Source organism: Eriocheir sinensis, chromosome 30 (genome assembly GCF_024679095.1).
Source record: "Eriocheir sinensis breed Jianghai 21 chromosome 30, ASM2467909v1, whole genome shotgun sequence".
NCBI lineage: Eukaryota > Metazoa > Arthropoda > Malacostraca > Decapoda > Varunidae > Eriocheir > Eriocheir sinensis.
The window spans coordinates 6,423,001-6,444,925 of NC_066538.1; the positions used below are offsets into that span (position 1 = coordinate 6,423,001).

At 44.6% G+C, this 21,925-nt stretch overlaps 1 protein-coding gene across 1 annotated transcript in view; it reads right to left on the bottom strand.

The window, feature by feature from the left end:
• The window catches only part of LOC127005513 (dynein axonemal heavy chain 7-like), a 63,315-nt gene that overhangs the window by 39,583 nt on the left and 1,807 nt on the right, over positions 1–21,925 (bottom strand). The window contains exons 4-32 of the mRNA XM_050874429.1: positions 21,629–21,839; positions 20,896–21,069; positions 19,946–20,210; positions 19,233–19,398; positions 18,960–19,064; positions 18,269–18,425; positions 17,718–17,822; positions 17,407–17,550; positions 15,968–16,087; positions 15,472–15,605; positions 14,336–14,611; positions 13,676–13,828; positions 13,054–13,166; positions 12,415–12,479; positions 12,022–12,108; positions 11,432–11,607; positions 10,791–11,016; positions 9,444–9,665; positions 8,530–8,912; positions 7,871–8,075; positions 7,454–7,594; positions 5,783–5,962; positions 5,253–5,418; positions 4,589–4,815; positions 3,642–3,776; positions 2,526–2,677; positions 1,644–1,818; positions 973–1,202; positions 129–325 (exon numbers count right to left, since the gene is read on the bottom strand). Coding sequence (XP_050730386.1) covers positions 129–325; positions 973–1,202; positions 1,644–1,818; positions 2,526–2,677; positions 3,642–3,776; positions 4,589–4,815; positions 5,253–5,418; positions 5,783–5,962; positions 7,454–7,594; positions 7,871–8,075; positions 8,530–8,912; positions 9,444–9,665; positions 10,791–11,016; positions 11,432–11,607; positions 12,022–12,108; positions 12,415–12,479; positions 13,054–13,166; positions 13,676–13,828; positions 14,336–14,611; positions 15,472–15,605; positions 15,968–16,087; positions 17,407–17,550; positions 17,718–17,822; positions 18,269–18,425; positions 18,960–19,064; positions 19,233–19,398; positions 19,946–20,210; positions 20,896–21,069; positions 21,629–21,839 — 5,090 coding nt within the window. The remainder of the gene's footprint in view (positions 1–128; positions 326–972; positions 1,203–1,643; positions 1,819–2,525; positions 2,678–3,641; positions 3,777–4,588; positions 4,816–5,252; positions 5,419–5,782; positions 5,963–7,453; positions 7,595–7,870; positions 8,076–8,529; positions 8,913–9,443; positions 9,666–10,790; positions 11,017–11,431; positions 11,608–12,021; positions 12,109–12,414; positions 12,480–13,053; positions 13,167–13,675; positions 13,829–14,335; positions 14,612–15,471; positions 15,606–15,967; positions 16,088–17,406; positions 17,551–17,717; positions 17,823–18,268; positions 18,426–18,959; positions 19,065–19,232; positions 19,399–19,945; positions 20,211–20,895; positions 21,070–21,628; positions 21,840–21,925) is intronic.

Sequence of the window (21,925 nt, forward strand, 5' to 3'; positions counted from 1 at the left end):
ATTATGCTTCTCTTTTAAGTAACTACTTTCTTAGTTTAACTTTAAGCCATTCACCTCTTATGTTTGACAAATGGTTAACAGGAATGGTTAGTAAGTAAACAGAAGTGATTCATTCATCCTGGACCCACCCATGGCCAGCCTCCTGAAGAAGTCACTGAAGGTGTCCTTGGAGGCAGCTGTGAGGCCCCCGCCCAGAGACCAGGTGACGGCTGAGAGGAAGGCAGCGGTGGTCCATGTTGGTCCCAACTTGGCACTGTCCTTCTGGGAGACTGCAGCATCCTGCATGGCATCCTGCACTATGGTGTCCATCAAGGGGAACAGTGACCTGCAGGAGGGAAGGGGGCAGCTTAGGGCAGCTCCACTAATATGTACACACCACTTCCACTTGTACTCTCAAAGTGAGGTGTGGTGGCCTAGTGGGTCAGTGTCAAGCCATGGAAGTGAAGAGCCAGGGAAAGGCAGTTCAAACTTCAGTGCCACCCAGTAAAGTAAGGAGGGGCATGCAGTCTTAGCCCCAAGTCACAAGTCCAAACAGCAACCCTAAATGAACATAGGAGGAAAATGCTGTCCAGACAAAGAACAATATGCACTCTTCAGGAAAACAAATACTCCAGAAAAATTATCCCAGATATAAAAATGGACAGCTGCCAAATTAGAATGGTTATTGATCATTATTTTGTCACATGTTTATTACTATCATAGGAAAAAAGAGATAATGCAATAAGTACCAAGTCTCGTGAAGAAAGATGCCAAACTCACAAACACTGCACGTCACTCAGCCAACCAACACACAGACGAGAACAACAAATAAACCCACCGCCACAAGCAAACATTTCATTACAGTACAAGGGAGATTTCTGAGGCAGTAAACACCAGCATGCCAAGCCTACAAACACTGCATATCACTCACCCAGCCACCACACAAGCATCAGCACTAAACAAACCCACCGCCACAAGTAAACTTTTCCTTACCGTACGAGGGAGATCTCTGAGGGTGGGAGGAGGTAAGAGCACTGGCGAAGGGCAAAGTCAAGGGTGGGCGGGAGGATCCATGTGGCAAGGTCCTTGAGGAGGGGTGTGTGTTCCTTCCACCAGGCGTCCTCAGAGTGGGCATGGAGCCAGGAGTGCAGCAGGGCCGGCCAGGACAAGGTGTTGCTGCCCACAAACACCACACCGCACCGAGACACACTGGCTAGGGAGGCCTGGTGAAGGAATGGCTTTATGAGGTACTGAGGCTGACTGACTGAGGCTGGTATTATAAGACACTTTCGCTTCCCACATCACCTATTTTTAAAGGTCAAAGAGGGGGGTCAATCAGGTTCTAATGAATGTTTCTTCAGGTTCATGGTACAAAGGAAGGGTCAAACTACCTCCAGGATCATAAAACTACCCCTGGAAATGCCCCAAACTCCTAGGAAAGCCTTGTCAAATAGGTGAACTTGGGCACCAAAATGTTTAAAAATACGGTCCTGAATGACAAAGGCTGACTGACTGACTGAGAATGGTATATCCACCCACTTAAAGAACTATCACATTCTTATCATTCTTGGTAAACACACATGAATGGGTGAAAAAGACCCGAGATGGTTTCCCTTCCCTTAAATAAACACAAAAGATGATGCATTTACAGCACACACACACACCTGGGACAGATCCAAGACCTCAAAGATGACGGCCATCTGAGTGGGGAGAGGAAGGGTCTCACCGGAGGGTAGGCACAGCTTGCGGGAGTCATCAAGAGCTGTGTTGAGATCTTCCACCCACGAGGCATCAGCAGGACCATCAAGGACCAGCCAGCACCTCTCCCTCTTCCCTCGCCTGCCACACCACCACGAAAAATCACCTTTCTGATTTTTGCACCTTGAATGAATTAGCACAACTCAAATTCTCCACCAACACTTCATTAAGAGAACCATCCAAAACCAGCCAGCACCTCTCCCTCTTCCCTCGCCTGCCACACCACCACGAAAAATCACCTTTCTAATTTTTGCACCTTGAATGAATTAGCACAACTCAAATTCTCCACCAACACTTCATTAAGAGAACCAGCCAAAACCAGCCAGCACCTCTCCCTCTTCCCTTGCCTGCCACACCACCATGAAAAATCACCTTTCTGATTTTTGCACCTTGAACTAATTAGCACAACTCAAATTCTCCACCAACAATTCATTAAGAGAACCATCTAAGACAAGCCAGCACCTCCCTTTTCCCCTTCCTACCCATGCCACCACAATAAAAAAACTACCTAACCAATTTTGAACCCTTTTTTTTCATTAGCACAACTTCTCAGACTTTCTAAACACACTTCATTCATTAGAAAAATCACCGAGGAACAGAATGGGATCTCTCCCGCTTTCCTCGCCTGCCCATGCCAGCAGAAAAATTATATCTTCATCAACAAATCCATACCCATGAAAAATAAGGACATTAAATGAAGAAAAAGAAGAAGAAGAAGAAGATGGAGAAGAAGAAGAGAAGGAAAAAGAACAATCCCCCTCCACCTTCCCTCTGCTACCTCCACCCACCTTAGAGCCTTCGTCAGCAAGCCATCTGACCACTCTCGTGAGGCCGGGTCGAGGGAGCCAATCAGCTGTGCCGGAGTGACTGTCTTGGGATTGATGACCTCCAGGGTGACGGGCCTCTCAGGGTCCAGCAGACTGAGGGCTTTGGCCAGGGTCTGGGGAAGGACATGGGAGGTACAAGGCTAAGTGAGCGTTGCACTTTGGGATGTGAAAGAAAGGAGGAAATGAGATAAGGATGAGAATTTGAGAATGGAGGGAGATTAAATAGAAAAAGGAGGAAATGAGAAGGGATGAGAATTTGATAAAGGACAGAGATGAAGTAGAAAAGATAGAAAAAAGTAAAGGGCTGAATGGGCATTATACTTTGGGATGTAAAAAAAGAGGAGGAATATATAAGGATGAAAAACTGAGAAAGGAGGGAGATGAAGTAGAAATGATAGAAAAGGCACTCAAGGAACACTGAAAGATAAAAAAACATAAAGGGATGATGGAGGTTTTATGAAGAAGAGAAGAACAACCAAGAAGAGAGGAATTGAAAAGTTGCAAAGGATCTAAAAAGACTACAAGGATACAGAAAATAGAAGACAGGGAATGAAAGGAGAAGAATCGGAGGGTGTACCATAACCAAGACGTATACTAACTTTCCTTGAAGACCCGTGTGGTAAAGGAAGAAGGTGGAATGGTAAGATCAAAACAATAAGAAAAGAAATATAAAGTAATTTAATTTTGGCCTTGACTGACAGTACATGCTTCTTCAACCCATTATATTAAAACACATTATTTCCAAAGAGTTAACTTTGATAGTGGTGGACTTGCTGAAGAGGAACAAGAAGAGGAGAAACATCAGAAAAAAGAGGAATTAAATGGTTGAAAGAGGATAGAGAAAGACCAGATAAAAATAGAAAATAGAAGACAGGGAATGAAAGGAGAAGAATCGGAGGGTGTACCATGACCAAGACGTATATTAACTCTCCTTGAAGACCCGCGTGGTAGTGTGAAACGGTAACATCGAAACGAGAAGAAAATAAACTGACTTAATTTGGGCCTCGATCAGCTGTGTGTAATTTTTGTGGCCATTATTTTGATACACTTAATTTCCAAGAGTCAGTGGGCGGGTACCTTGATGGTGGTGGTCTTGGCGGAGGTCGGCGGCCCCACCACCATCACCCCGTGCCGCTCCTTCAGGGTCTCGTACAGCTGCACCATCTTCTGCAGGAACTCGTCATTCAGCTGAAGACCCTCGGCCTCACACACCTGCACACACACACACAAAAAAAGTAAATAAATAGATAAAATAAAAGAGGGAACATGTCGCATACAGTCTATCATGATTTTTGTTACTACAGTTTTAGGCAACAGATCAACAAAATAATTCAAACATTACTATTCATAATCTAAAAATAGTACACTTGCATATAATCTTAAACCACACAAGTATATAAATAAATAGTCTATAGATATGTAAAGAGGGGAAATATCATGTAGCTACAGTCAGTCTATCATATTTTTTGTCATTACAGTTTTAGGCTTTACATATCAACAAAATTATTCACTCATTATTATTTGTAACTTTCTGAAAATGGTACTTGCATATAATCATAAACACCTTCTTCACTTTTATCCTACGTTGTGCAAAAAAAGATAGTTACGTTTAGTTTATTTCAGATGTTAAGAAGTTACACACCAGCACCCACCCACACCCACACACCCAGAGCCAAATTCAGTTTTCCATATAGAGCAATAGATGCGTGGAACAGATTAAAGGAAGAGGTTGTGATAGTAAAGAGTGTCAAACAGTTTAAGGAAAGACTGGATAATTATAGATATGGAAAAGGGACCACTTGAATGTAGCTCAGGCACTGTATACTCTAACCAGGTGTATACAAGAGGAGAGTATTGAGACACCTCCTCCCGAAATTGACATTTATTTTGATTACTCTTCTAAACTCTTTCTTTTATAGGGGCAATGATTGGTGGGCTTTTTTTCTCATTATTATTGTTTTTTTTGCCCTTGAGCTGCTTCCTATATTGTAAAAAATTAGGTAAATACACCCACACCCACACACCTTCTCTATACAGGAGGTGAGGGTGTCAAGAGGAGCTCGAGGCGTTGGCGGTAGCTCCAGGAAGAAGTCACAGAGTATGTCTTCGAAGGTGCGTGTGTCGTGGGCCACCAGCTTGGGGTGGTTGACCTGCCTCAGCGCTCGCACCACCACCTCCGTTTCTGACCACGCTGGGAAAGTCATCCGAAGACGTTCAGCGACCAGCAACACTGTTTTGACCGCCCGCATGCCTGGAGAAAATAGATGTTTGAGATACAGCAGTCATGCCAGAGTAACTTGCAGTGATGGGGGGACTTTTGTTTTTTTCTGTTTGTTATGCTCTTTAGTTGTTTCCAATGATGTAAGAAGAAAAAAAAAACGTACATATTCTTCTTGGTCTTGACAGATTTTACTTGTGTCTATATAGTTGCTGTTTTGGGGTTGTGGTTTGGGGTTTAAGATCACACGTCTTCCTGATGTCACACAGCACCACTGGGTTTCAAATCGCTTCGCCCTGACTCACACAACTAAATGACTGGTATCTCCATCACTAACTCTCTCATTCCTTTACTCATTCATTCACACGCCCATTTTCTTGCTCAATGACCCTCTTCCTTAATTTTTCCTTTCTAACTCACTCCTTTATCCACTCAGTCACAGACACACACTGCCTCCCTCCTTTCCTCACCAAAGTCATAGTGATTGTGTGGTTCCAGCATCTGAGAGGCCTGCTCCATCACTCCAACCAGTCGTGTGGCCAGCGGGCGTGCATGCAGGAAGCCCCCAGCCAGCAGGGACACCTCGGCAATGGACTGGTAGTCAGCCACCATCATGGACACTGGCCGCAGCAGCATCTGTGAGTTAGGGGACATTAGGTTAGGTTGGGACAAGGTGTGCATAGCTAATTATCCTTCTTATGTGTATATGTCTCATAAACTACATACCAATCACATACTACAAACCAACACTAAAATTATTACTTAAACATCTTGCTCGGAATGAATAAGATGAGAACAAGATATCCTGAGTAAGACAAACTCATTCAAAGATGTTCACAAGTAAGATGAGATTCAATACAAAGTAGTAGAAGGGTACAAAATTAAATCTTTAAACTCATAATAAAATAAGACTAAGAATACTGCAGGGTCAACATGGGACAAAATACAATCTGCTTATAAGTAATGTTAAACAAGAATTATCACTATTATAAGTCCTGACCTTGAGGTTATCCGGGAGTGGGACGCGGCCCGGGTAGTTTGGGTTCATGGTGACAGCCAGAAAGCCTCGAGGGTCCAGGGAGAGTGGCTTGCCGCCGTCCAGCACAAAGGTGTCCCGGCACTCCCGCCTGGCCGTCACAAGGGTCAGGATTTGCTGCGCCGCAACACTCAACACCCCGACCTGTGACACCAACACTCTTTACACTCTTACTCATCCTTATACTCACTCCCAGACACACTCAACACCCCAACCTGCACCACCAACACTATCTACACCCTTACTCATCCTTATACTCACTCCCAGACACACTCAGCACCCCAACCTGTACCACCAACACTATCTACACTCTTACTCATACTTATACTCACTCCCAGACACACTCAACACCCCAACCTGTACCACCAACACTATCTATACTCTTATTCATCCTTATACTCACTCCCCGACACACTCAACACCCCAACCTGCACCACCAACACTATCTACACTCACATTCATACTTATACTCACTCCCCAACACACTCAACACCCAGACCTGCACCACCAACACTATCTACACTCTTACTCATACTTATACTCACTCCCCAACACACTCAACACCCCAACCTGTGACACCAACACTATCTACACTCTTACCCATACTTATACTCACTCCCCAATACACTCAACACCCAGACCTGTGACACCAACACTATCTACACTCTTACTCATCCTTATACTCACTCCCCAACACACTCAACACCCTGACCTGCACCGCCAACACTATTTACACTCTTACTCATCCTTATACTCACTCCCCGACACACTCAACACCCCGACCTGCACCACCAACACTGTCTACACCCTTACTCATACTTATACTCACTCCCAGACACACTCAACACCCCAACCTGTACCACCAACACTATCTACACCCTTACTCATACTTATACTCACTCCCAGACACACTCAACACCCCAACCTGTACCACCAACACTATCTACACCCTTACTCATACTTATAATCACTCCCAGACACACTCAACACCCCGACCTGCACCACCAACACTATCTACACCCTTACTCATACTTATACTCACTCCCCGACACACTCAACACCCCGACCTGTACTACCATCACTATTTAAACTCATGCTCATACTCATCCCCTAAATATGGCATGAAGTATCTCCTTAACACTCATTGTAACCAGGGTCTGTTGGGTGGCAAAACTCATGAAAAAACAACACCTTGACACGCTACACTGTCATATACACTGTCATTTCCTGCCTTTATAACACAGAGTATCTAGAAATGACCATGGGTCGTATTTTAAAACATTTCGTCCCCCAAGTTCACATATTTGACAAGGCTTTCGTATGAGTTTTGGGCATTTCCAGGAGTAGTTTTTATGACCCTGCTTATAGTTTGACCCTTCCTCTGTACCGTGAACCTATGAAAACACTCTTGAGAACCAGATTGATCCCCTTTTTGACCTTTAGAAGTAGTTGATCTGAGAAGCGAAAGTGTCTCATAATACCAGCTCATAACTTTTCTACTGCAACTTGTTCTTTTCAATATACGAGGTGGGATCCAAATGAAAGCATCCAACATTTTCGTCCCTCTTGCAACAATAATAACAAGCTCTTGAGGATGTATAAGCATACTGTCACACATGTCCAGCCCTGACTCACCTCCAGTCTGTTGAACTCATCAAAGCACGCCCAGCTTCCTGAGGCAGCTATCCCAGAAAAGAACTGTCCCATGGAGATGTAGTCCAGGTCATCAGAACAGTTGAACACCAAACAGTTGATGGCCAGGGACCGAGCTAAGTCCTGGTGAAGAGGAGAAAAAAGAAGTACCCAGAGATGAAGCTGAGATGGTGTGACATTTGATCCAAGAGTAGTATCTCCACAAGTATATACAAGCATTATTATTGGCTCTCAACAAAATTTCTTCATATATGCAGCAATCGGCAAGCCTGGCAACAAAAACAGGAAATAATAAAGCCAACCAGCACTTAGTGGACTTTTTTGTTTCCTGTTTCTGTTGTCCTTGAGCTGCTTCCATTGCTGTACAAACAAATAAGCAAAAAACACCCATTCACCCACCTTCACTGTCTCTGTCTTCCCAGTGCCAGCAGGGCCCTCTGGTGCTCCCCCAAGGTGGGCGTGGAAGGCCGAGGCGAGGGCATGGTGGGCACGGCTGGTCAGGGGCGTCACCACCAGCTTCCCCCGGGCACCCACATACTCCCAGCCCCACGGCAGCCCACAGTGCAGCAGCTGCGCCTCAACCTCAGCCTCCCGCAGGTACAGTCTGGGGGAGTAAAGAGTGAATTTATCTATCCATTTGTATTTATTTCATTAGTTCGCTGTACCTTTGCCTTTGTGCAGAAAGTGGCACTCCTATCGTGCATCCCTATTACTCTGCAACAATGCCTCTTATGCCTCTATGATACAGGATAAAAGGAATGGATGGCTATTTTGATTGTGCTCTTGTATCTTGCCCCTTACTAGATGACATAAGTGACCTCAGATAAGTTGATCACAGTACACAGGGGAACTTGACCAAAGATAAAGTTTACTGAGCAGTTTATTACAGGTATCTAAAACCAGAGATGAACATGTGAGTAAATCTAAACAGCTTTAAAAAGAACATAAATCATCCTTCAACAGATACCCAGAACACCAAAGTAACAAAAAAATTAAACAAAAACAATAAGAAACAAATAATAAGAAAAATAACTGCAACAAAAACAGTTAGACGTTACCTGAGCTGAGCCAACCAGGTGAAGGATTCCTCACTGGTGACCTCCTGCTCCACCATCTCCTGCAGGACATCCCTCGCATACACTGCCCCAAGGATGAGGGTGGAGAGGGCGTGGCGGCGTGGGGCACTCCTCAGGGCAGCGGCAGAGACAACGGCAGTAGGAACAGGTGTGGAGGCAAGGGGAGGGTGTGGAGGAGAGGATCCAGGAATAGGAGTGGAGGAAGGGGAGGCAGGGCTGGGTGAGGGCACGGGTGAGGCTGATGGGGGAATGGAGGCACGCGGGCTGACAGGAGGAGAAGGGGAGAGCGGACCACTGGCAGGGGGTGATAGGGCAGCCTCAAGGGACGTCTGCTGCACCAGGGACACGCACCTCTCCACCTCACCCTGAGACGCAAACCATTTCTTAGACCTGCGATCTCTGTGGTACATCATGAAGCATTTTTTTAGGGAAGAGTGAGGAAGAAATTGAAGAGGAAGGGTGAAGGTAAATGAAGGAAGATGAAGTAGTAGGAGCATTCAAGCTGGGAGGCACATCAAGTGAAGCTTTTTTCCAGAGAGAGAGGATTGGAGGAGAAATCAAAGTGGGGTAGTGGGGAAGGTAAAGAAAGAAAGATGATGAAGTAGGCGAGTTCAAGTACGTGCATGCATCAAGTGAAGCTTAGGTCCCCTTCACACTGTGCCGACTTTGGGCCACGACAACCTAGCGGGTCAGGGTACATGAAATCTTGGGTGTGAAATTTTGTTGTGTAAGGGTCGCACATGGTCGAAAAGAGGTCTAGAAACGATCGCTGGATGCTGAGTCGGCACAGTGTGAAGAGGGCCTAAAAGTCGCTGGGTTGCCGTGGCCCAGAGTCAGCACAGTATGAACGGGGCAGCTCATTGTGTCGGGGAGGTGAGGAGATGGGGACAGCTCACCTGCAGCCGGGCTAAGCACTCCTGCAGGGCGAGGGTGCCCCCACAGATGGCCTGGTGCACCTCAGCCGTCCAGAAGACATGCCTCAGTGTGAGAATGACCTGCAGAGGCCAAGGGGGGAGCAGGGCATCAAGGTCATTACCGGTTCCTCCCCCGCGCCGCCCCCAGGTGTCTGCCCCCTCGCCCACCTTCATCTTCAGGGTATAGGTGAGGGTCTCCTGAAACTGTTGGTGGGAAGTGTCTTTGTTTACCGTCACTAACCAACTAACTAACTAACTGTAACTAATTAACTGTAGTGTACCTGCCCGATGAGGAAAGCCTAAACTCACTAAGCAAAAGGGGTACCTCTTTGAGTGACTGGTTAACCCGGTAGCTGCGGGGATCATGTTTCTTAAAGGCCCCTCTAAGCTTTAAATGAGAAAAAATCATCACTCACGCAAACCATTTCATAATATATATCAATGCATTTGTGATCAGTTTATGCATCATCTGTTTTGGGGGGTTTATATCATGGCAAAAATTTGGCCCGTCGCTGGTACATGGTAAAGCCACAAATTTGGCCCGTCGCTGCTACCGGGTTAAGGAGTGTTTTTTCTGTTTCGCCAGTCGCAGGTTCGATAACCAGTGCCGGTAAAACCCTTTCTGGGTCTGGATGAGTTTCTTGTATGTTTTGTGACACACAGAGGTCATGTGGAAGTATGGTCTAGTGGAATGCAGTGACATTACATGACTAACTATCTAACCAACTGTCACTAACTTAACTTTTATTTATCCTGTATATTTACTACTCTCCTTTAGCAACCTTACAGCTGTATCTTTAATTTCCATATCATAGTGTATCTTAAGGGATCAGGAGGTCAAGTATTAAATTTCAAGAATATGATTGTACTTTGCTCCCTCTGTCTCCTCAATTTTCTTTCTTGCTCCTCCATTTCTCCCTTTTTTCCCTCTATCCTCTACTTCCATTCTTCTTCCTAACTTCCTGTCATCCTTCCTTCCCCCCTCACTCCCAGTCTTCCTTTCTTTCATTCCTTCCTTACTACTTTACTTGCTTACTGCTTCTCCCTCCCTCCCAACCTTTCTTCCTTCCTCCCAATCTTACCTCCTCCCTTCCAATCTTCCTCCTTTTCCTCCTCCCTCAATGTCATTCTTTCATTATTTTTTTCTACATTCCTTCCGTCTTCCCTTCCTTTCCTCCTCCCTCCCAATCTTCCCTCCATTCCTCCTACCTTCCTTCCTCCCAATCTTTTCATCTACCTTCCTTTCTTCCTTCCAATTTTCCTTCAATCTTTCCTCCCAATATTACGCCCACCACCCTACGTACCTACCTCCCATCCTTCCCTTCTCACCTGTAACAGCCAGTTTTCGATGCTGCTGGAGGCGTGCGTAGTGGCCAGCTTGTTCGCCAGGGGCACCACCTCACCCTCCTTGCTGCCCACGGCCTCCACATTGTTTTCCAGATCCAGGTGCAGCGAAAACACTCCATCAAAGCACTTGCGAAGGTGTTGCTCGAGTGCCGACGGATCACGCTCGCACAAAAGGGCAGTGAGTTCTTCGTTGGATAGAAAGAAGAGTCTGTGGATATGAAAGGGAATGTTAATGCCCAAGAAATAGGAGTTTGCAGAAAAGGGTGGTGAGTTTTTCATGAGAGAGAAAGTAAAGTCTGTGGATGTGAAAAGGATGTTAATGGTGAAAAAAAGGAGCTCACACAAAAGGACAGTGAGTTTTTCATTGGTTCATTCTTTCAATTCTTTCTTTCTTCCTTCTTTTTTTCCTTCTTTCCTTCCTTCCTTCCTTTTTTCCTGCCTTCCTTCCTTCCTTCTTTCCTGCCTTCCTTTCTTCTTTCCTTCCTTCCTTCCTTCCTTCCTTCTTTCTTCCTTCCTTCCTTCCTTCTTCCTTCCTTCCCTCCTTCCCTTCCTTCCTCCAAGTCTTCCTCATGCTACATAAAGAGAACTCCAACGAGGAACCACAGACAGCGTTGGCCTGATACCTGGGAAACACTCTCCTCTTGTTATCCAGGTAGACATGCACGGCCTTCTGCAGGACAGCCAGGTGTTGGAGGCAGCCAGACACATCCTCCAGCTTCCTCGTGTCCCCAGCAAGGTCCAGAAGCTGCTCCACTGCCACCGCCTCAGCTGCCACGTCCGTCCACTTGCGGTCCAGCTCCTGAAACACATCAAAGCTCTTGGGATGGATGACAAGAAGGAAAGGAAAAGAAATGTAGTGAGTAAATGTGCTGGAAAGTTGGTGAGATGGAGAAATAAACAGACAAAAATGTGAAAGGTTATACACTAAATAGAGATAGGAAGAAACTGTAAGGAAAAAATATGGCTGATAGTGAAAAGAAAAGGAAATATAAATGTAAATGTGCTGGAAAAATGGTGAAATGGAGTGCTCGAACAATAAAAATGAGAGGTCATGCTTTTTACACTAAACAGAAGGAAGGAAGGAAGGAAGGAAGCAAGTAAAGGAAGAATGAAGAAACAGACGGGAGAGAAGGAGAAAGAAAGAACATAAGTAAAAGCTGTTGAGAGCAGGAAGAAGGGAAGAAAGAGTGACATGAACCACTCCGGGCCTCACCAGGAAGAGTCTGTGTTCATCTGGAAGCTGTAGGGGAAGGTCTGGGGTGAAGAACAGAGGCGTCAGGTCCACCCACAGTGTCTGCACCTGTGTAAATGAAACAAAGCAAATATAAATGTATCCGTGTTCGACTTTTCTATATAATTACTTACTCTTTACTTGTCACTTTTATGGGAGCAATGATTAGCAGGCTCTTTTTTCTACACTTTCTTTTTGTTGCCCTTGAGTTGCTACCTCTGTCATGCCCTACACACCTCTACCATAAAAGAAAAAAAAGAGAAAGAAAGGAAATTAAACTCATCTATAAACCCGCAGGAGCTAATGCAAAAACGGTCTCACCAATCTGGTTTCAATGTAAGAGAAAACGGAAATGAGATATCAAGTGTCTCTCACCTTGAGCCACACTGCGAGAGAACGCTGAACCGTGCGCAGGGTTGCCTCCCACTCCTTTACCTCCTCTGTAACACCACGCAAGGGTTGGGTCACGGCAAGTCAGTGCAGGGAAGGGAGTGAGAAAGAATAGATGGTAGAGACGGAGAAAATGATGCAAAGAGGGAGACACAGGTAACATAAATGATGGATGTTACTAGTTAGTTAGTTTATTGACCAAAAAGTGCAAATTTACGGTAGTGTAAGGCACAAAATTCCCATTGGTCCACAAAAGAAGTATACTTTCACAAACTTAAATCAAAATACTTTCACCTAAATATTCTTTTAACACTAGGTGATGCAAAAAACAACAAACACCCGCCATACAGTTACCACCATTACCACGATAACTGATATAAAAAAAGAGATAACACTCCTGACTGAAAGCAAAGTAATGGAGAGGAGTGCAGGGAAAAGTATAAAAAAAATGGAGGAAAAATAAAACTAAGGGAAAGAATTTACACGAATAAAAAATAAGTGAAAATGAAAACATGAGAAGAGATTACTAGTATTATGTGAAGGAGACATTACATAGAAGAATTCAAATAATGTGTGTGTGTGTGTGTGTGTGTGTGTGTGTGTTCACCTACAACCCATACATACGCTTGAAAGGTGCGACGAAGGGTGAGTTCTTGATGGTGTGCGTGGTGATGAGGTGATCCTCCACCAACTCCCGCACCTCCTCCAGCCCCACCACCACCTCCACCGCCACCTCCCTGCAAAACACACACACACACAAAAACACAGATTAAGCATACAAGACTGGAAAAGTTGGGGCCGCAATTTCTGAAAGAGTGAAGAAAGAGAGGTGACACGATTGCTGTGTTCAAGGCAATAAAGGGAGTAAACAGAATTGATGGAGAAGATTTGTTTGTATGGGATGGGGAAAGAATTACAGGACATGAAAGTTGAAAATAAGGTCATTGAAAGATATGAATAAAGACAATGAACAGTGGAACAGCCTGCGTAAAGAGGTCACCCAATCTCTTCTTCTCTTCTTCTTCTCTTTGTTTATCATCATTATTTTCCCTTATGGGGTAGAACAGGTTATGAGTCTCTCCCATTCTTGACGATTGTATACTCTCTCCTGATGTTCATGCCAATCTACAGGTCACTCAATCTACAAACCTAAATGAGTTTAATCTAAATTTGGGCTATTCAGACTCAGAGATGAGGCCCTGAGTGTAGCTAATTTTCAGTATGTCATAACTAGGTAAATACATACGGGTGTGGGGCCATGGCGAGGGTGGTGGTGCTCCAAATCTCCCTCATGGTGGCCAGGGAGCGCTCGAGGCTGTACTCTCGGGAGGCACCGCTGCTCACCACCTCAAACTCCTTCAGCAGCCCCCCCAGCTTCATCTGCACCACCTTCCTCAGGCTGAAAGAAGAAGACTGGATTGTAGGATGCATTACAAGCTATAGGATTAGTATGTAACATCTGCAGAACATATACAATTTTCTGCACTTCTGAAATTGGATGATGATTTTTTTACATTATAATATACTGCCTTTAAAATCTGCCTAAAAATGTTGTTTCCGAAAAAGCTGCACGTAATTTAAATTGATGCTGATACAATAGTGTTTCTTGTGTGTTCTGGGTATCGTCAGAATCTCGAAGAAGAACCTAGAGCATAAAAACACTATTGTACTATCAGCATCAATTTGAGCTTCACATGGCTCTTTTGGTATCAACATGGTGCCTAGGATGAAGTTGGCCAAACTCTCCTATTCTATGGCTAAACCCAAACGTGGCACTGAAGCTGTACATACCCCCTCACTCAATATAGAATTACTCCTCTTCCCCTTGCCCAGCCACATAGTAAAAGAAATAGCTCAAGTTAAAAAAGAAATGAAAACAAAAGAGCCTGATAAAATGCCCCCCTACCTTGTTCCAGCATTGGGTGTGATATCAAACCCTGCCGCCTTGTTGAGACTGTGCCAGTGCCGAGGACGCAGCCCCTTGTTGCAGAGGACGGAGACGAGGGGAAGGTGTTGCTTGAAGTCCTTGATCTGCGCCAGGGCCAGGGCACACACCCGCAGCGGCCCCGGCAGGTTGTTTGGGTTAGGGTCGTCCAGGTTCATTCGTGCCTTCCTTGGGTCGCCCTCCAAAGCCTGCTGCTTGAACTTGGTCTTGAAGGCTTTACGTAGTCGCAGAAGCTCCCTGAAGGATTTTGTAAAGGAAGACATAGCACAGAACCATCAGTAAATATATGGTCACAGAAGCTCCTTGAAGATATTACAAAGCAAGATGTAAGACAAAAACATCAATGGGCAAAGTCATCTATTTTTCCATGCGTCAGATATAAAGTACAATGAACTGCTTTCTGTTCATTTCTTATCTCACAACCTAGCAGCAAATAAATCATAATGGTGTGCTTTCTCTTGGTTTCTCCGCTCACATCTTAGCAGTAAATAAAGTACGATGTGGGGCTGTCTTCCTCATTTCTTATCTCACAACCTAGCAGCAAATAAATCATAATGGTGTGCTTTCTCTTGGTTTCTCCGCTCACATCTAAGCAGTAAATAAAGTACAATGTGGGGCTGTCTTCCTCATTTCTGATCTCACAACCTAGCAGCAAATAAATTATAATGACATGCTCTTTCTATTGGTTTCTGAGCTCACATCTTAGCAGCAAATAAAGTACAATGTAGTGCCTTCTTCCTCATTTTTTATCTCACCACCTATCAGAAAATAAAATACAATGATGTCTCTCCTGTTAATTTCTAATCTCCAAACCTATTAACAAATATCTTACCCATCTATCTATCCATCTACTTTATGATCATCACCTTATCTTTTGTATATAAGGTGCAATATGGTGTTTTCTCTTCCTCTGTCATCTCCGAACCTAGCGACAAATATCTTACCCATCTATGCATCTACTTTATGATCATCGCCTTATCTTTTGTATATAAGGTACAATAAGGTGCTTTCTCTTCCTTTGTCATCTCCGAACCTAGCGACAAATTTCTTTCTCATCAATCCATCTACTTCACGCTAACCACCTTATCTTTTCTTACCTCGTCAGCTCCTCCGTCTCCACATCAATGAATTCAGGGTCGAGTGTGGTGAAGTCTCCATCCATCCAGTACTTCTCATACTTCCGCCACTTCATAACAAGGGTGAAGAGCTCCTCGTAAGGCACCAGGCAATCCTGAAGGTGGGGAAATATCAGGTCATGAGGTCGGATCAGGAAGGTCAGTAATGCTTGAGTGGAGGAGGGGAAAGATTTAGAGTAGTGATAAGAATACTCCTGAGGGTGGGGAAGTGTCAGGTCTTGAGGTCAGATGAGGAAGGTCAGTAAAGCATGAGCAGAGGAGAAGAAATGGACTGCAGTGATAAGAATATTTACAACAGCAGGACACTTGCACCATATTAGGAGTCAGCAGGTTACGATAGCGCATTTTACTCCTTTTTACTTTATTTTATTATTCCAGTTTCTTCTCAAAATGCCTTGTGTGTGATAGGGCTTATTATTACAGGGTTCAAAAGTCATTGCCTGCAGCACCCACCCACCTTCAGTTCCATGAGCAGGGGGAAGGAGGAGACCTGGAACTTGAAGAGCGCTTCCTCCTGGTTCACCCACGTCACCAGGCTGCTCACCTTCTCCAGGCGGCCCTCCAGTTTCTTCACCTCCTGTAAACAACCACGGAAAAAAATAAATGTACAAATAAAATGACAAAAGGAGTGAGTTAATGAATGAAATAATGAGTGTTTCTTCGCCTCCTGTACACACCACACACAGGTTACACACACACACGCACACACACACACACACACACATGTAATAAAGGAAATAAATGTACAAATAAAATAAATGACTAAAGGAGTGAGTGAATGATGAAATAATGAGTGTTTCTTCACCTCCTGTACACACCAGACACAGGTTACACAAACATACACACACACATAATAAAGAAAATAAATGTACGAATAAAATAAATAATAAAAGGAGTGAGTGAATAAATGAATGATCGACTGAAAGGCCCTTAATTTCTTCACCTCCTGTATGCATCACACACAGGTTACACACACACACACACACACACACACACACACACACATAATAAAGAAAATAAATGTACAAATAAAATAACTAACTAAAGCAGTGTTTCTTAAACTTTTTTGTGCAGCGGACCCCTTTTATTAAAATTACTCATGTAGCAGACCCTTTACTTATTATAATTTTCCTCTTGAGTTTGAAAGTGTTTGCAGGTCATAATATACTGAAATTACAACTGAATTATTTATTACTGGCTTATCTTCAAAATAAATGTTTATATTTTGCTTAACATAATTTCCACAACATTTGGTGCTACAAAAATAGGAATTTATGACGTTTTGGCCGAAAATTTGACTGAAATCGATATTAAAAATTATCCTTAAGAAACACTGAACTAAAGGAGTGTGTGAATAAGTGAATGAGTGACTGAAAGGCCCTAGAGTTTCTTCACCTCCTGTACGCATCACACACAGGTTACACACACACACACACACACACACACACACACACACACACACACACACACAATAAAGAAAATAAATGTAATAAAATAAATGACAAAAGGAGTAAGTGAATAGATGAATGAGTGACTGAAAGGCCCTAGAGTTTCTTCACTTGTACACATCACACACAGGTTACATTATTATTATTATTTTTTTTTTACAACAAAGGAGACAGCTCAAGGGCAACAAAAAGTGTAGAAAAAAAAGCCCGCTACTCACCACTCCCACAACAGAGAGTGGCTGAAAGAGAGGTCAATTTCGGGTGGAGAGGTGTCTTGATACATATAAACACATAATAAATAAAATAAATGTATGAATAAAATAAATGACAAAACAATTAAGTGAATGACTGAAAGAATGAATGAAAAAGCATGCAATAAGATAATAATAAAGATGAATAAAATAAATGAATAGGTAGATAGGTATCCTTCTCCTCCTTCCAGACTCACTCTAATGTACTTGTTGACGTGCGCCACCTGGGACAGCTCCTCCAGCTCCGTCACCAGATCCTGGATGCGGTTCAGGGTGTGGCTCACCTCCCCGGCCCGCTCCACCAGCCTCTCCTCAAACTCCTGCTTAAAGTCTTCCAGGGACTGAAGAGGGAGAGGAAGTAAAGTCATATCTGATTGCACATTACACTCTCTTCAAGCCACTTCACCACCACTACCACTCCATTACATCAGAACCACCCCACCACCCACCCCTAACATCCCCACTACCACCTCCATGACCTACAACCAAACCACCACCCACTACCCACCTCCACGGCCCGGTCCACTACAGGCTTCAGTTTGGCCGGCCAGACAATGACAAGGGCAGTAGTGGTCAGGTCGTCTGGGGTCAGGTGCACTACATCCAGTATTATCTGCGGGACAAGACACCTCCGTCAGTGTATTCATGAGTCGGCCCCTTAAGATTACATCCAGCCCACAGATCATGGCAGCACCTCCAGCTACCCCTACACAAGGAAAACACACTCCTTGACCTCAGGCAGTCACCAGTGTACTCCTTTGCAGTTTGGTGAGTTACATTTAAAGGTAACCCACATCTATACAAGGTCCTCAAGGGTGCAAAGCATACTGAACCATTTTTGAGTCTGACACTGCAAATATGTCTTTCTCCTGACAACCAAAACTGCTTTTCAACATACTAGTTCATAATATGAGAACAGAAAACTGGATAAGACCAAAGAGAATATGGAGAAGTGTGTTAATAATAATAAGAAAAAAAAACAGTGAACATTATAAAGCAAGATAAAAAAGCAAGAGGTAAGAGAAAAAAACATTCAGACCTAACACATCTTCACTTTACCTTCAGTTTGGAGACCATGGCAGCCACCTCCTCGGCCAGGCGGTGGATGGTGATGCGCCGCACCTCCTCCACGTACTCCATCAATTTGAACAGCTGCTCCGTCGACTTGGGCGTCTCCTGAATCCTCTTGTGGATGGTCTCGAAGTCTTGATTGAGGCTGTGGAAGGGAGCGGAAGAGGTGAAGGAGGTGCAGAGTTGAGAGGGGGGAGGGCTAGTGGGGGAAGATAGATGAGAATAGATACGTAAACAAACATAAATAAATAGGTAGGTAGATAGATAGACAGATACATGTAGATAGACAGATAGACAGAAGATAGAAAGAATGGATATGCAGGAGGAGGAGGAAGTGTGGAGAGCTGTTAAAAATGTAAAGGGAGGATGGGTGAAGGCTGTTGGAATAAGCTCAGACTTTAGAAGGGATATGCAGAAGGAGGAGGAGGAGGTGTGAAGAGCTCCTGAAGGTGGAGAGCAGGAGAAGGTGAAGGCTGATGTGGGGGAGATAGGTTAAGACTGTAGAAGGAATATGCAGGGGAGGATGGAAGAAAGGAATAATGAGGAAAAACAGGAAAGACTAACAGCTAGGTGACATACAATAGAAGAAGAATTTAGGTTAGGTTAGGTTAGGTTACAGTAATAGTAGGGAAGTAAATAGGGCAACAATAATTAATAGGGTCCTTAAACTCTTTATTACCCCTTTATGGTCTTGCGATGGTCTGCCACTAGGCGGTCTCTCAGCACCAGCACGAAGGACGAAGACACAGACAGGAGACTCTGCCGCAGGAACTGATACTCCAACCTAGAAATGCAAAGTAAATAGATAAATAAACCTTAAAAAGCCCTCAGTCACCTAACCTTCAGCCCTCCCGGAAAATCACCCATAGTCACCAATAATAGGAAAGAACATAGGGGTGAGGAAAATTTAAGTATCATATAAGAGTTGTGAGTGAGGCTCCTTGATGTATACCTGAAGACGTGGAGGAGGGTGGAGGTGGGCACGTGGCTGGCCTGCTCCACATAGCTTGAAAAGTGGAGGACCTTCCCGGCATACTCCTCCAGCTGGGCATCCTGACGTAGAAACTCCTCCACCTCACTCCGCACTCCTCCGCTCAGCACTGCACTCCACTCCTCGGCTGTGTGATGTATGGAGGTGTAAGACGCATTTCTAGTGTGGAGTGATTCCACACATTTACCTCGATTCACCCATACCGGATTCGAAAATAAATTCTTTCCCTCTCAAACCCAAGCAACTACTACTACTACTACTACTACTTCTTCAACTACTACTATTACTACTACTTCTTCAACTACTACTACTACTACTACTACTACTACTACTACTACTACTACTACTTTAACTGTTACTACTTCTCTCTCGGTTGTGTCATTTTCAGTTTCAAAGCTTCGAAAATACTGAACACTTTCCTTTCTCAAACTTAGGCAACAACAAAACAAACAATATCAACTAGCTACTACTACTACTACTACAACTAACTACTACTACTACCACTACCATTACTACTACCTACTAAAACTGTTACTACTCTCGGTTGTGTCAGTTTCAGTTTCAAAGCTTCGAAAATACTGAACCCTTTCCTTTCTCAAACTTAGGCAACAATAACACTAACAATATCAACTACTACTACTACTACTACTACTTCAGGCACACGAGGAACCCACATATCTGGTGGAGGAAGGTGCTGGCCGAGCCGAAGCGGTGGTGGACGGTGGCGGCGAGGGCGTCATGGAAGGCCGCCCACTGAGGCTCGGACAGGCTCACCACCAGGGTCTCCCGCCGGGGCTCCAGGGGCCTGAGGGGCGGCACAGGGTTTCCGCCGTCTCCTGGGGACCCGTCATTCTCCGCCATGCGTAGCCGCCACCTGGGAACCTTCGGCGGCTGCGGGTCGTCCCATGTCCCGCGGTACAGCTGCACACACTCGTCCAGCTGCAAGGGGCACAACACACAGGTATTTATAGTCACCAAAGCAAGGAGACTATAGTACTAATATAGTCTCCTTGCACCAAAGAGACGAAAATCAATATCATAAGGGATCTCCCAAACTTATACAAGCAAAACGACAGTCAAAGTCCACACAAAAAAGGACAAAAACAACAAACACACACAACAATAAAGCCCCCTGTTATTAAGGCAAAACCCTGCAATAACTGTGATAATGTCTGTGTATCAAGCTTCATAATAAACATATACCTATTTTCGTTACCCTACTAATAAATCAGTTGTCAATGATAAGATTTAATAAGTAAGATGTGGTTAGGGTGACTATTATGGTTCCCCTAACAATAAAAAAAAAAATATATATATATATATATATATAAGTTACCCCTTCAAAGTGTCGTTTTGTTGCCGCGCTGGAAGGTGGTTAACTGTATCGAAGCTTTACTGAGGAACACTATCTCCTTTCATATATAGTCTTCTTGATGGCCACCTTAACTCCCAATTAAGGCCAAGAGGTGTTTTCCTTAGCTAGGTAACCGTACAATAATACTCGTAATTTTTTTTTTCGATGTAGACTGTCTAATTTGCCACAATTATGCTTTTCTTCCTCCATTTTTCCTGCATCGAGCCAACCTGATCGAGTCCCTCCACACCCTGCTCGTCACCCCCTCACCTCCTTGAACAGGTCGGTGAAGGCGTCGATGATGTCCTCCTGGTCGGGGCTAAGCACAACCTGGTTATCGTCCAGCACCAGGTACAGCCTCACCCTGGGCCCCTGCCACGGCTCCTCCTCGCTGCCCAGCCACGCCAGCACGCCCTCTACGCTCCGGATCAGCACCTCCTGCAGCTAAACGCGCCGCACCGTGAGGGAGGGTGAAATCAAGGAAGACAAAGAGAGTTAGGTCGGTATATTGTCCAAGGAGTATAGTCTAGAATCCTTGGTATTAAACGCTTCTGCCTCACATCAGTATATTTCCAAAGTCCAGAGAAGAGATCAGTCGGTTGAGGATCCAATACCACACCTGCACCCATATAATTATAGGCTACATGTTTTTCTAAGTGGGTGCGCCCTACAGACAAAGATTACTGGTAGTTTTTTTCTTTCTTCTGCCATAAATCAGCTCTGAGTATCCCCCTTCCAACGTCCATACTTAAACTCTACGTACTTTATACTCCCCCATTCACATATCTCCTTCATTTATGCGTTTCTTCATTTCTCCGTTTATAAACTCAGCAAAACGTCATATTTTTCATGTATTAAGGAGGAGGCTGCAGGAGGAGGAGGAGGAGGCTGCAGGAGGAGAAGGAGAAAATGAAGAAAAATAGTAGACAGAAGAGGAAAAGACGGAGGAAGGGCTGTACGGTGACTACATGGTAATGGTAGAACGGATGGTGACAGTTATTACCTTTGAGGCCAGCAGGTTATTGAAGGCGTGGATGACGGTGAGGCGGCGGGCGGGGGACAGATTGGTCGCCAGCGTGGCCTCCCGGATGGCGGCCAGCGACGTGGGGAACCAGGTGCTCCTCAGGTGTGCCCGCCCCGCCCTCGCCGCCGCCCGCCACCTGGTGATGAGCACGGCGAGCTCCACGCCCTCACCCACGCCCGCCACGCCGCCCCTGGAGAGATATTTACATAGATTTGTATAGATATTCAGGCCACATAGTCCTTAGCCTTAGTGAAATTACATCAAAATCAAACGACC